The 13,744-nt window shown below is 44.3% G+C and overlaps 1 protein-coding gene across 1 annotated transcript in view; it reads left to right on the top strand.

Moving 5' to 3' along the window:
* GNPTAB (N-acetylglucosamine-1-phosphate transferase subunits alpha and beta) overlaps window positions 1-11,237 on the top strand; it is a 106,359-nt gene extending 95,122 nt beyond the window's left edge. Inside the window, exons 19-21 of the mRNA XM_075551098.1 lie at window positions 1,232-1,399; window positions 5,708-5,798; window positions 9,688-11,237. Of these exons, the coding sequence (XP_075407213.1) occupies window positions 1,232-1,399; window positions 5,708-5,798; window positions 9,688-9,762 (334 nt within the window). The 3' untranslated portion in view covers window positions 9,763-11,237. The remainder of the gene's footprint in view (window positions 1-1,231; window positions 1,400-5,707; window positions 5,799-9,687) is intronic.
* The last annotated feature ends 2,507 nt before the right edge of the window (window positions 11,238-13,744 follow it).

Consider the following 13,744-nt stretch of genomic DNA (forward strand, 5'->3'; position numbering starts at 1 on the left):
ACCAGGGCAGGATATAGAACATTGTCTTTGTGAGCTGTGTTATGTCAGCTGACCTCTGTAGCACCTGAGAGAGACTAAGGTCCTGATCCATCCCCTAGGCCCAGTGACTCATTTTTCCCAGGTGTTTAGTTTTGTCTAAGACGTTTTCATAACCTTGTCCACATTCCTGGGTATATTTGTAGCTAAGGTAAATAAGTACAAATACATAACTATCTTGTCAAACCTGTATAAAGCATAGGAACTCTTAGAAATATAGCTACAATGCCATTAATACCTCTAAAAATGAATGATAATTCTTTAATATGATCAACTAGTATACACATTGCCTCATTTTTATAAGTAATTATTTTGCATTTAATTTTGTTAAAATGGTATCTGATGAAATTCATTCATTATAATTCAGTCTATAGCTTTCCCTGGCTCTTCTCCATGCCCCACCCCACCGCCCCACACCTGCCCCCGCTTATATAAGCATTTTGTGTGGGTGTGAATAAATCTAATTATATGTTCTGTGGCTTTCCTATACTTTTGATTTATCTCATTGTATACCAGTTGTATACATGTTTCTATGTTTGCTTTCTTTCCTATAAGTTAGTAGTTGGGGTTAAATGCTTTATTACATTTTTTTCTTTTATTAAATTTTGGCTTGCCTACTTCAAAAGTGGTATCATACCTACCTTCTGTTTACAGGGTCCTTGGTTTAATGATCTTCACCTTGAAGGAACTTGAAACAAGTAGGAAAGCAAAAACTATAATCACTTTTGTCAGAACTGTAGCATCCTACACCTGATTGGTGGTATATTAAGTTGATATCATCAAACTGTAGCTATCAGACTGTTGCTATTTTAATTCTCTATAGGACAATTCTTTTTAAGATAGCTATTATTTCATAGAAAGCAGGTTTAAAGGCTTAACTAGTTTTTCCCCAGCTGCTAACAAAATGTTCCAGTCAATTAGTTACATCGATTGAACACATAATTACAGTCACACTAAATGAAAATCATTGAATTAGTTTTTCTCATCCAACTAGAAGGCGCCTTCTAAATGAGCTAACCCGGTCTGTCGGTTTACAGGTGACGCAGAGCTAAAGAGCCGTTTGAGGGACATTACTCCTCCACAGAGTGACATCAGTGAAAGCACCAGCGGGGGAGGGTATCAAGTGTATTGGGAGTCCATTCCTTGTTCTGCTAGTAATAGGATCATCTGTAATCCTTGGTCTCTGTCACTTCAGGAAATTTGTATGTCTGAATGACAACATTGACCACAATCATAAGGATGCCCAGACAGTGAAGGCTGTTCTCAAGGACTTCTATGAATCCATGTTTCCCATTCCTTCCCAGTTTGAGCTGCCAAGGGACTACCGAAACCGCTTCCTTCATATTCATGAGCTGCAAGAATGGTAAGTTGTCATTTTTCATATAATTACACATCTATTTCTACTGTATAGTGGTGAAATACCTTTAATGTGTTATTATTTGGGCAATAACTTCTTTTCAAATATACTTTTAGCTTATTTTTAATTTCAATTAATATGAAAGGTACTCATTAGCATTTTAAGGGAGTTGAAGAAAGTACTTAACAGGAAATCTTGTCACTTGCTACACTGCCACCAAGTCAATTCTGACTTAATAGCCGGCCACTGGACAGCGTAGTGCTGCCCCAGAGAGTGTGCAGCGAACCCGGCAGCCACGTCTTCCCTGTGGCAGGAGCCGGATGACTGGCTTGAACCGCAGGCCTTTCCGGCAGTAGCAGAGCACTTACCATTGGCTGCTGGAACTCCTTCAAAAGCAGACCTGCCCTAGAGCGTTTCCAAGGCTGTAATTTTTTAGTCAGTTTAATAAAATAAAGTGAAATAGATAAAAACCTCAATAGAAAATATTTTAAAACTAGAGCAAATTTAAAATGGATCATAAGGGAGATCAAATGATAGGGTGCTAAGTTTTCACCTAACTGCACCTGTAAGAATCCACTTTCCACTAACTACACTCTGCATGACAGCACCTGATAGCAAGGCTATCCACCTCCCTGGTCTAGCGGGTGAGGGAATTCACTAGAGGCTAACCTGTATGTATTTCCCCTTCATTTTTTTTAACTGAAACCCTTTTAAATGGGCCAAAGGGGAGATCAAATGGTAAGATTCCATTTTAACCTAACGACATCTGTCATAATTGACTGTACAGTGAATATGCTCTGTCAGATAACAAGGCTATCCACCTCCCTCAGCGGTGATCAGAGGGATTTCCCAGAGGCTTAATTTACATGTGGACACTGCATATAGAGTTGGGACTTCCACTGTCCTCAACAGTGAGGCTGTAATCTTTATAGGTGCAGATCACCAGCTCTTACCTCCCCCAGGAGGCAGATAGGTTTCAATGAACTTATCTGCCAAAATATTTTTTATTATTAAGTACTTTTATTGGGGATCTTACATCTTTTATCACAATCCATACATTCAACCAGTGTGTCAAGCACATTTGCACATATGCTGCCATCATCATTTTCAAAGCATTCTCTTCCCACTTGAGCCCCTGATATCAGCTCCCCATGTCTTCCCCTTCCCCACCACCCACCCTCCCTCACGAACCCTTGATAAGTTGTAGATTATTATTTTCATATCTTATATAGTCCTCTGTCCTCACCCACTTTTCCATTGTTCGACCCCCTGAGAGGAGATTATAGGTTAATCCTTTCTCCCCCCCACCTTCCCCTAATCCTCCTGGTGTCTCAGCTCTCATTGTTGGCCCTGGGGTGTTTATCTATCCTGGATTCCCTGCTACCAAACTCTTAACTTCTGCACCACTGGGGCACCTTCCTTTCAGTTTAATTGGAGCTGTATTTCCTCTCTCTTGGCGCTCTGCTCCAACAGGATGATATGCATGTGTTCAGAGGGTAACTATGCCTTAATGCAGTGGTTCTCTACCTTCCCGACCCTTTTATACAGTTCCTCTTGTTGTGGTGCACCGCCCCCCCCAACCATAAAATTATTTCGTTGCTACTTCATAACTGTAATTTTGCTACTGTTATGAATTGGGCAACCCCTGTGAGAGGGTCGTTTGACTCTCAAGGGAGTTGAGAACCGCTGCCTTAATGGGAACAGCAATTGTCTATTCAGCTGTTTGTTGACTGATGTATAGGTGAAGAGAGCACCCGTTCATAAGGAGCATGTTCTGAGGAGTCCATATGGACCGAGTTGCCAGTCTTGGTCGGAGTGGCTCCGTGGACAGTGGCTGAGGGACATGGAAGAAGGCTAAGTTCTGAAGGAAGCATTTCACAACATGATCAGAAGGGAATGATGAACAAAGGCTTAGAGGTCAAATGATCGGGAGGTGTATGGGTTAGTCCGGCTTAGGTGGAACATTCCTTTCTACACAGAAATAGTGACAGAGAAGCTTGGAGACAGACTGGGAAGCACTTTATGCAGGGACCCACTATAGATGAGGGAAGGATTGGCATCTCTGTGCTGTATAGAAACGATCTCACAGAGTTGTGCAGGACGAAGACAAGGGAAGACATTTCTGGTGCTGATGTTCAGAAGTGGCTTCTCCACAGTTGTGCTTTGCTCTGTGTAGAGGAAAGTGGTCTTTAGATGGTCCCAAATATTGACTCCTCCAGTTGCAGTTTGGGATTACACTTAGTTAGTTTTCAGGGCCCGTTTAAATAGTAGTTTGATAGGACTGTGGTTTCTGTGTTGTACAGAGCAGTAAATCAGGCTTAAGATGTTCAGGATTCAGTAATACCTTTTTCTAACAAATATGAAAATAAACAGGTAACCGCATTGTCCATGCTAATTGTCCCGCTTACCTGTCTTTGAGGTACCAGGGCATGCAAGTTCTCTTAAATCTCTCTCAGGCCTGTGATGAGGACTTCTCCACGGTCTGTTGGAATAGATGTTAATTGTCTCCCTGCAGGCCCCAGACAACCCTGCCCCACTGCTGCTCCACCACCCCATCTTGCTTTATAGCGGATTTCCTTTTTCTCTTCTGATATCTTGAGTCCCCTGCTTCCCTGACTGGCTTTATTCCTGTCCCCGCTCCCTTCCTTCCCCCACTTACTTCACAGCACAGTAGAGTCTCTGATTGTTCCCTGGTAGACTGTCAGCCCTCTCTCAGGACAACACCTGCGTCTTACCCATCCCAGGGCCCACAGTGCCCCCTTAGCACATGGTACATGCCCAGTGGATGGGTGGCTGAGGAAGGTCTGCTCACCTCCAGCTACTGCAGGGCTCTCCGAGGACTGTGCTGTGGCGCGTGACTCATTAGTTCTGTGAGCTGCATGCAGGCGCTGAGTGATGCTGTGGTGAGTAGGACTGACCGCCCTGGTTGTGATACTGTTAACAGAGTCGGGAAGTGCAGGAGGAACAACTGCCTGTCAATATGCTGGGGTATATGGGTGATTTGAACGTGTGATTTGAAGTACCGCTATGCACAGCAGGCAGTTGTAAACGGGAATCTGGAGCTCCTTGCAGAGATCTGAATTTGGTGGATATTAGCATTTCTTCCAGGCCTTAAGCTAAGCATCTTTAACATTCTGCTTGGCACGTTACTCATTATTTCAGATGAAGGACCTTCAGACGGCCTCTCTTTGTGCCGGTGGCCTATAGTCTTCAGTCCATGGGTTCAGCTCTCAGAAGATGTGTCTTCTGTTGCTTATTTGCTCTCCGTCTCCCTGCCTACCGCCTCATTCTTTCCTTGGGCTGCAACTAACTCACCTGCATCTCCAGCCATGCTTCACATGGCCGCTGCTTTACCCTGATTGTGGTACCCCTTCCCTTACCCTGCCAGCCGTCCTCCCACCCACCCCCATGCCCCAGTTAGGCCTATTTAGTCCGAACCCCTGGCATGGTTTGCTGGAACTGACACCCTTCTTCCCATGGCTAAGAGCTCACCTGCCGCCTGTGACTCGCTGCTGCTCTGCTGCCCGTCCTCTTCCGCGTCCAGCTGCTTTCTCTCTGCCCTTCAGGCAGAATGGATTGCCGGCATCTCTGGTGCATTCCTCACTTCTTGACGTTTTTCCACAAGACTTTGAGTTTTGTGACATATCTTTTTGTCTGTTTTTGGTATGATGGTGGCTGTCTGCAGGTCAGTGGCTCTCTAGGTTTGTAAACCTTATCTTGTTCAGAGACCTTATCTTGTTCTTCTGTTGATTGGGTTATTATGGGATGACTAAAGAGCCCTGATCCTCTTAACTGCAAGGTCAGGAGTTTGAATTCAGCAGCTGCTTTGTAGGAGAAAGACGAGGCTGCATGCTCCAGGAAAGACGTAGAGTCTAGGAACCCAAAGGGGCACTTCTGCTTTTCCTATGGGATCAAATGGACTTGAGGGTGGCAAGCACTTTTTTGTTTTAAGGCAATGAATAAATGCAAGTGATGACTAAGTAAACGTGGGGGGAAGAGTGGTTTAGAATTGCCCCAAGCGGCAAGTTTTGTTTTTTATAATGTTGTTTTTGCAAAACTTGTACGTGAATTTGAAGGCCTGCTGGTGTCATGGCCTATCAGACACGCCTCAGGAGAAAAATGAGGTGTCTACTCCCCAAAAGATTGACCTCTCCGAGACCGGAGGGCGGGGGACAGTTCCGCCTGCCGTACAGGTCAAAATGAGTCCGTGTTCACTCCATGGCTGTGCGTCCTTGTCTTTGAGCGTATGAATGGCTCACTTAATGACAGTGAGGCCACACAGAGGTACCTTCTCGTTTTCTTCTCTCCAAACAGGAGGGCGTATCGGGATAAACTGAAGTTCTGGACTCATTGTTTACTGGCAACTGTGATTATATTTACGGTCTTCTCGTTTTTTGCCGAACAGGTGAGTTTTCCATATTATATGTGGGCACCAAACAGCATTTTCCTTGATACCCTAGCATCTGACTTTTTTAAAATACTGCTATGAATTCACAACCAGAAATTCTTCATTTTCCTCATTGGCTTATACTTTATATTTCAATATTTCAAGGTTGTGTCATAATATTCAGGGAGAAGTCATAATAGCCTTTATTTACCTCATTTGTCTTCAAAATCTAATAGTACTATTCATTTAATCTAAAACTCAGGAGATAAAAACCTCAGGTAAAGCTAGAGTGCCCTAAGAATTGTTCACCAAGAACCTACCATATACACTCAAATATAAGCCAACCTGAGTACAAGCCGAGGTACCTAATTATTACCTGGGAAACCAGAAAAACTGATTGACTCGAGTATAAGCCTAGGGTGGAAAATGCAGAAGCTATTGGTGAGTTTCAATAATCAAAACAAATGAAAATAAAATTACTGAAAATTGAGACATCAGTAGTGTAATGTATTTAAATATTTATTTTAACTAAAAAAAATAAAAGGACAAGTCAATTAACAGTAGTAAACCAGGACAGTAAGTGGAAAATAAGTTCAACAAAAACAATAAGGTATCAACAATGATACCTTAAGAGTACTATTCCCTGAGCTCAATCAACAACCAAGCTAAAAAGTAAAGAGTTAAAATCCTTCAAAACTGTATTCATCATCATCCGTATCCCAATGCAGAGGTTCATCTGGTGTGAGGTCATCATAGACACTGTCCTCACTGAGATCGCCGTCATCACCATCACTGCTGTCATTTTCATACAAAGCGCAGTCTTCACAGCCATCCATAGCATTACTAATACTACATTTCTGGAAGGCACATCACACCATGTCTTCTGGAATGTCTTTCCATGCATCTCGAACCCACTTTGCTATTAACTCTATGTCAGGCTTCATGAGATTTCCTCCTTTTGTTAGTCGAGCTTGACCAGATGACATTCATGCCACACCTTTCACACAGGGTCTTTAAAAGGCTTATTCAAAGGTACATCCAGAGGCTGCAGTACAGATGTAAGCCCACCTGGAATAATGGCTAAAGTAAATTTTCTAAATTTTGCCAATTTTTTTATGTCATCCGATAGGTTGGCTCTGAACATCCCAAACAAGTAACAGTGGCTTTTTCTTTAAGGCTGTTCCTGGTCGTCAGTTCCAAATTTCTTCCAGACATTTTTTTGTTCTCTCTTCATCCATCCAGCCTTTAACATGTGCACGCACAGTAATTTTTGGTGGGAAATTGATCTTTTTAGGCAAGGTATTTCTTTTAAAAATAATGACAGGATGCAGCTTAGTTCCATTAGCCAAACATGATAGAACAACTGTAAAGTGTTTTTGTTTTTTTCCCTGTGGTTTTGAGAAAAACGGTTTTTCTCCTAAACTTGTCACAGTTCTGTTGCTTGGAAGATCAAAAGTCATGGCAGTTTCATCCCTATTCCCAATATCTGCCAGGTCATAATTATAAATCCATCTTTGTTTTATAATAAATGACTGGAATGACATACAGTAATTTTTCCTTCAAGGTCTTGTGGCAGTTTCTGGGAAATCTTTGTTCTTTGTTTCAAACATAGTAGGCCAAACCTATTCATGAAGCAGGTACACCATCCTGCTGACCCAGCAAGTTTTCAATGCCTGGTGCTGTATATTTGTCATCCTTAGCCATTTGTAGATCACGTATGCGGATTCCTATGCGTGTTATGCAGTAACCATTTTGACGACACTCCATAACCCATTTATGCAATTCACTCTCTAGAGCCCCATAAAAAGATGTAAACCACAACGAGCTTTTTTAATTTATGGAATCTGTTCCAAGTCAGCCTTCATTTTCCACCACTCCCTCACTTGCTTTTCATCAACACAGAATTCCCTACTTGCAACACTGTTATTGCTCTCTTCTGCTCTTGAAACCAGCCTCATATGACTTGCGTTTTTGTTTTAGTTCAAGAGTATCCATTTAAGCACTTTCATGGTAAAGTGTTGTCTCCCCTCCCCACCCCACCCTGCCTGACGTGTTAGCCAGGAAGAGGGCGGGGGTCTGTACGGGCAGGGGATGCAGGATGTGAATTAACAGAGACCAGAGGGGAGAGACTGAGCGCAGCCACAGACAGACACATCCTTACCAGTTCAGCTGCTAGTTTAAGTGAATCACTGTGGGCGCTTCTGCGAATTGGAGCCGTCCACGTCATAGGACGGCTCTGATTGGTTAGATGTGAGTAAACAAACATTCAAAGCCCTGCAGTGTCAGTGCGGCTTTGAATGAACAGCGGAGAAATGGCAATCACCCGTGAGATAACAGGCACTCATCCTGTTACCTGTGGGCAGTGAGATGTTACATCTCGCTGGGGTACTACTGACCCGTGTGTAAGCCGAACCCCAGTTTTTCAGCACATTTTTTGTGCTGAAAAACTCGGCTTATACACGAGTATAAACGGTATTCAGATTCCTCATCCAATTCTAGAATTTTTTATGGATCTTCCATTTTCTTTCCAAAGTGACCACACTATGTTCTCTGCAGACCTCACCACTGTTCTGTGGACAATGGGTAGCTTTCCACCGACCTTCCAAAGACTTGCTGGCCAGGCTCCTCCTCTTGACTCCATCCCTTCCCACCTCTCCTTTGGGGAAAACTCCACTCTGGTGCACCCTTCTGGAGCTCTGGAACCAAAAGCAGGGTGAGGGCGATGCTTGGTAGGAGGAAGATTTGTGAGGTAAACAGACAGAGATAAGAGAACCTGTCAGTGACTGCAGGTATGAAACACTCTGAAGAAAAATGGAATGAAGGAGAGGAACGAGAGTCTGGGCTGACCTCACTTATGCAGGAAAAGCGAGCCTATTCTGGGCCTCTGTTCAAGGTAACAGTTGAGCAGGCTTTTTCTAGCTGTGACTCAGGGATCATGCAACTTAAACTGAGGAAGAGGAGGAAGACCGCAATTACTGTGAGCTGCAGAGGAAACAGAAGTTGGACTTTTCTGTTGCACTCGGGAAGACAGTCCAGAAGTAGGTTGGGCAGGCACGCAGGACTGCCACTTAGCCTCCCTCCACTTCCCAGAGAATCCAGATTTCTTTTGTTGCCAGTTTTGCCCCTGCTACTTGCAGGTAAAATTCTAGGGGTGGGAGGAAATCTCTGTTCCATCTTTTAGACTAGGGGTCCAGTGAGGAACCTGCCTGCATGGGAAGGAAAGGGGTCCTGGCTAGTGGTGACAGGGGAGGGAGGGTCAGTCTTTGATCCCTTTCAGCACAGGACAGGGAGCCAGGAGCCAGTAGGGGGAGAAAGGAAGGGAAGATTCTGTTTCTCCTCCCCAGCACCACGCCCTTGACCTACTCCAATGTAGCGCCTTACTCTCCCACGCCCATCACCCTTAGCCCCACTCCAATCCAACAACTTTGCCTACTTCTCTGCCCAGAGTCCTAGCTCACCCTCCAAACCACTTTAACATATAGAAGATGTCACCTGCCTTTCCAAATGATTGCTGCTAATGTTTTCAAAATCCTGTGCAGCATAATTAGTTATTTTCAAGCCCAAAGTTATGTCTTAATAAGAAAATTAACCTGCGTAGTAATAACTCTGTAAAAGTCTTACCAGTAAGTCGTTCCTTAAGAAAAGAAGTTTGGAGCAAACTAGTTTTGGTTCTTTTGTGAGTCCCTTGTGTGCTTTGCGCTAAGCATAATGACCAGACAAACTTCGTGATGGCTTTGTTTTGGGCGAGGAATGATGAAGTCTTACCTAAATTTTTTTAAACTCTATAAGCTTGTGGAAATAATTGTGGCCCTATGGCCCTCACAGAGAAATTTGATGCACTCTATTTTTCAATATGCTCTTTAATTCATGGAGAATTAAATTTTACTTCCTGTCTCTCATTGTTTAGTTAATTGCACTTAAGCGGAAGATATTTCCAAGGAGAATACTCAAGGAAGCTAGTCCGGATCGAATCAGGGTATAGAGCATCTTCATCTGAATACCATCTACCTCAGCGTTTTCCGAGCATCTAAAAACACGGACCCACATAGATGACTTGGTGGTGGGGTGCTTCCCAGCCCAGCCTGCAGAAGGATGAATGTCCAGTCCCATCCTTGTGTTGCAGCATGACCAGCTAGCCCACCGACCAGGAATTGTTCAGACGGCACCCTGTGTTGAGCAGCTCTGACCCAGTTCTACTTTTTAAAAAGCATTTGCTCATGGACCCGTCATCCTTTCTGCAAAAAACAGCGCACTGACAGAGACAGTTGCTCAATTTCCAAAGCAGCCGCTGCAAGCTGACATTAATATGAGAAGCCCGGTCAGCTTGGGACCCTTTCTGAAGGGGCCCCAGCTTTCACCTCGAAGTCATTTGCTGTGCTTTTGCTGTTGTTTCTTCTTCTTCTCCTCCTCCTCTTTCTTACTTCCCAAATAAGTCATTATGAGGTTAACTAGTTCATCTTGCTTCTGAGAATAATGGAGTGGAATGTCTCAGCGTGTTTTTGTAGATGTTATTTAAATAATGCAGCACTAGATGATGATGATGATTTTGATTAATATGTAAGACTGTAAATTGGTGTCCAGCTTCTGAAAAACGCATTGACTTCACATTAGAAATGCTTCTTGTTTTCTGTAGCCCCTGGGAATACTGTGAGTTCATGTGGAGGCCTAAGGACAAAGGGCTAGAGTCCAGTAGCAGTGCTACTTTCCAGGTGTAATTATAGTCTAGAAATGTACATATTCAAGCAGAAGTGCCTCCTTTAGAAAAGAGTCTGGTGATGATGCAGGTCCAAGACTGGCGGCTTGGTTATCCCTCATCAGTGCACACCGCTCTCTCAGTTGTTGTTATAAAGAGCCATTGCCTTTATCAGTGAGTGGACTCCCTCTCTTAGTGTCCCTGTGGGACAGAGTAGAACTGCCCAGGAAGCAAATTGCCACGTCTTTCTCACAGAGTGGCTGGTAGGGTCAGACCACCTGCGTGTCACCACGGCACCACCAAGGCTCCTGTCACACAGAGCAGTGGTCAGCAGACATGCCCTATAAGCGGCTAGAGAGTGAATATTTAGGCTCTGCAGGCCACGTGCATCACCTTTGCATATTATGCTTTTATTTTAAATAACCCCTTTTTAAAAACACACATAAACCATGGCTAGCTCACGGCTATACCCAAACAGGCCAACCAAAGCCCATAGTTTGCTGGTGCCAGGTATGGAAAATTAGTATTTATACATCTGGGTATGGCTTGACCTTCAGCCATATTTTGTTCATGTCATTATACAGTGGATCTATGGAGACCAGATTCCATGAGTTCTTTTTGAGCTATCTGACAAGTGTTGTAGATCATGTTCTCAACAGTATTCTTTCAAAATGGCGTACGTATTTTGTAAAAAAACTTGAAATGTAAATACTGTGTGCCGTGAGAGTTGTGTATTTCAAAAACGGAAATCTTCTGAAAAGTTGTGTTCTTGTCTGATGCTTTTGTTTCTAACTCCTGGAAAAGCGCGTGTGTTGTTAGCCAGAGCTAGCAGCCCCTTGCAGGCCTCTCCAGTACGGTTCTGCGCAAGTCCATGTCGGGTTTTATTTGTCTGTACTGAACACTACGGGAACTAAATGGGAAGAAGCATAAGCAGAGAATCAGAATAGAATATGCTGAAGAATGTGACTTTACAAGGGGAAAATAAGTTTTGAGGAGAATTATTATGTGTCAAAGTGCAGGGGCCATCTGTGTCTCCTTTACAAGTGAACTTATTCTAGCAAGGTTCTGGGGGAGCGAGGATTTGGGTCTGGCTGTTTCTATGGTTAAGTGAACAAGCAGACAACCCTGTGCTATCTCTTGATCTGACTCACAGCGGCCCTGTAGGACAGGCGAGAACTGCTCTACAGGGTTTCCAGGGCTGTACATCTTTCCAAAAGCAGAGCACCACATCTTCCTTCTGTGGAGCAGCTCGGGGTTCGAACAGCCAACCTGTCTATCTGTAGCTGATCATAGAGCTCCTTTTGAGACACCTAATCCACACCTAATCAAGAGCTGAATAGATCATGGGATGGATAACAGAGTTGTAGATGATCTGGAGTCAATGGCCTTCTACATTTCCAGAACCATTGTTGTTAGTGTCATGGAGCAGGTTCCAAGCCATACTGAGCCTGCGCACAGCAGGATGAAGCACTGCCAGTCCTGTGCCATCCTCACAGTTGTTCCTGTGCCCGACCACTGCGTCAGTCCGTCTCGGTGAGGACCTTGCTCCTCGTTTGCTGTCTCTCCAATTTACAAGCACGATGTCCTTCTCCAGGGACTTGTCTCTCCTGACAATTTGTCCAAAGTATGTAAGACACAGTCTCGCCATCCTTGCCGCTAATGAACACTGTCTGGCCTAACTTCTTCCAAGACACATGTTTGTCCTTTTGACTGTCCATGGTACTTTCATTGTTCTTCACCAGCACCATTCAAATGCGTCCATTCTTCTCTGGTCTTCAGTATTCAATGTCCAACTTTCACATGCATGTAAGGCCATGGAAAATACCATGGCCTGGGTCAGGCGCACCTTTGTCCTCAAAGTAGCATCAACCGCTAGTTCAGATGAAATTCTACAGAAAGCCTGTGTTTAATATAGAACTAGGAAAGCTGTGTGGCTGGACAGACTCCCAGGCATGTCTCTGTTCCCAACCCAGGCCTCCCATGGCCCGACTGAGAAACAGGCTGAATGGAAGCAAAAGGAGAGAGCTTTATTTTGGTTGATCAAGCAAGGAGCAAGCCAGGTCTAGAGCCGCCAAGACCCAACCCTGTAAAAAGGGGTTTTCAGGTTTCTAAGTGCACAGTTGATGGCAGTGAGCTTGAGTCCGAGTTCACAGATTCCCAGAGGAGTGCTCGTGAATGAGCAGTGACTGTTGGTTTCCGCATCAACCAGGTTGCAACTGCCCTTTATGTTCATGGTCCAGATCAGATTGTAACTGATAACCACTTGCTGTGGTGGGATCCTCTCCTGGGAGAGAAGGGCTCAAAAGAGACAGGCTATCAGGTAGAAAGGAAAGGTAAAGTATAAAGAATATGCAAGGTAGATAGTTCTCAGCAGTGTCCTGTGACATCTCTTCTGCCCTCAGGGTTACTTCATTGGGCATTCTGTGGCCCCTACAGCATCACACAGGCCTAAGCAGCTTAGGGAGCAGCCTAACTCCAAACTCCAGGCCTCAGGCTGCATATGAAGGGGACTGGGCCAGCCTTGCATTTTATCAAGGTAGAAACCAAAGCCAAAAAGATGGTGGGATTTACCAAAGACCCCCAAGGCTGGCATGGGCTTGCAGCCCAGGTTGCCCCTCTTTCCACCCCACACACACACGGCCACACTGCCTCCTCTGCCCACCGTGCCACACACGCACAAGTGCACACGTCCGTGAAAAGCACACTTGCCTGTCAGACTGCTGGGCTTCAAGTTCTGCACTCCAGACATGGCCTGTTTAGCGTTTTCTTCAGAAACGTACGAAGTCATACCGGCTTACTGTGATGAGTGAAGGAAGTGTCGCAGGTAAAAAGTAGTGTCTGGCAAATAGTCATGGCTGGTAAATGTTGATGGTGGTCGTGGTAATGATAGACGTTTGTTAAAAGGGTGTTTCTAGCCTAATAATTTGGGTCACACAAACACCTAAGAAAATGAGACATATTGTATTACAAAATTTTTTTCTTGGTCTCGTTTTTTAGGTGCCCTGGTGGCACAGTGGGTTAATGCTGGGGCCGCTGACCACACTGACAAAGATGAGGCTTTCTACTCCCATAAAGTGTTGGTAACAGCCTCAGGAACCCACGGGGCCAGTTCTACAGGGACCCTGCCCTATAGGTCACCATGAGTCAGAATTGACTCAGTGAAGAGTTTGGTTTTTCTCTTACTTCAAATGTAGATTTCAAGGAATGCATGCAATGTCTTTATTTAAGTATCTTCAGTTTTATTCTCTATTTCACAAGCCACTAATGTAGG

Source organism: Tenrec ecaudatus, chromosome 6 (assembly GCF_050624435.1).
Source record: "Tenrec ecaudatus isolate mTenEca1 chromosome 6, mTenEca1.hap1, whole genome shotgun sequence".
NCBI lineage: Eukaryota > Metazoa > Chordata > Mammalia > Afrosoricida > Tenrecidae > Tenrec > Tenrec ecaudatus.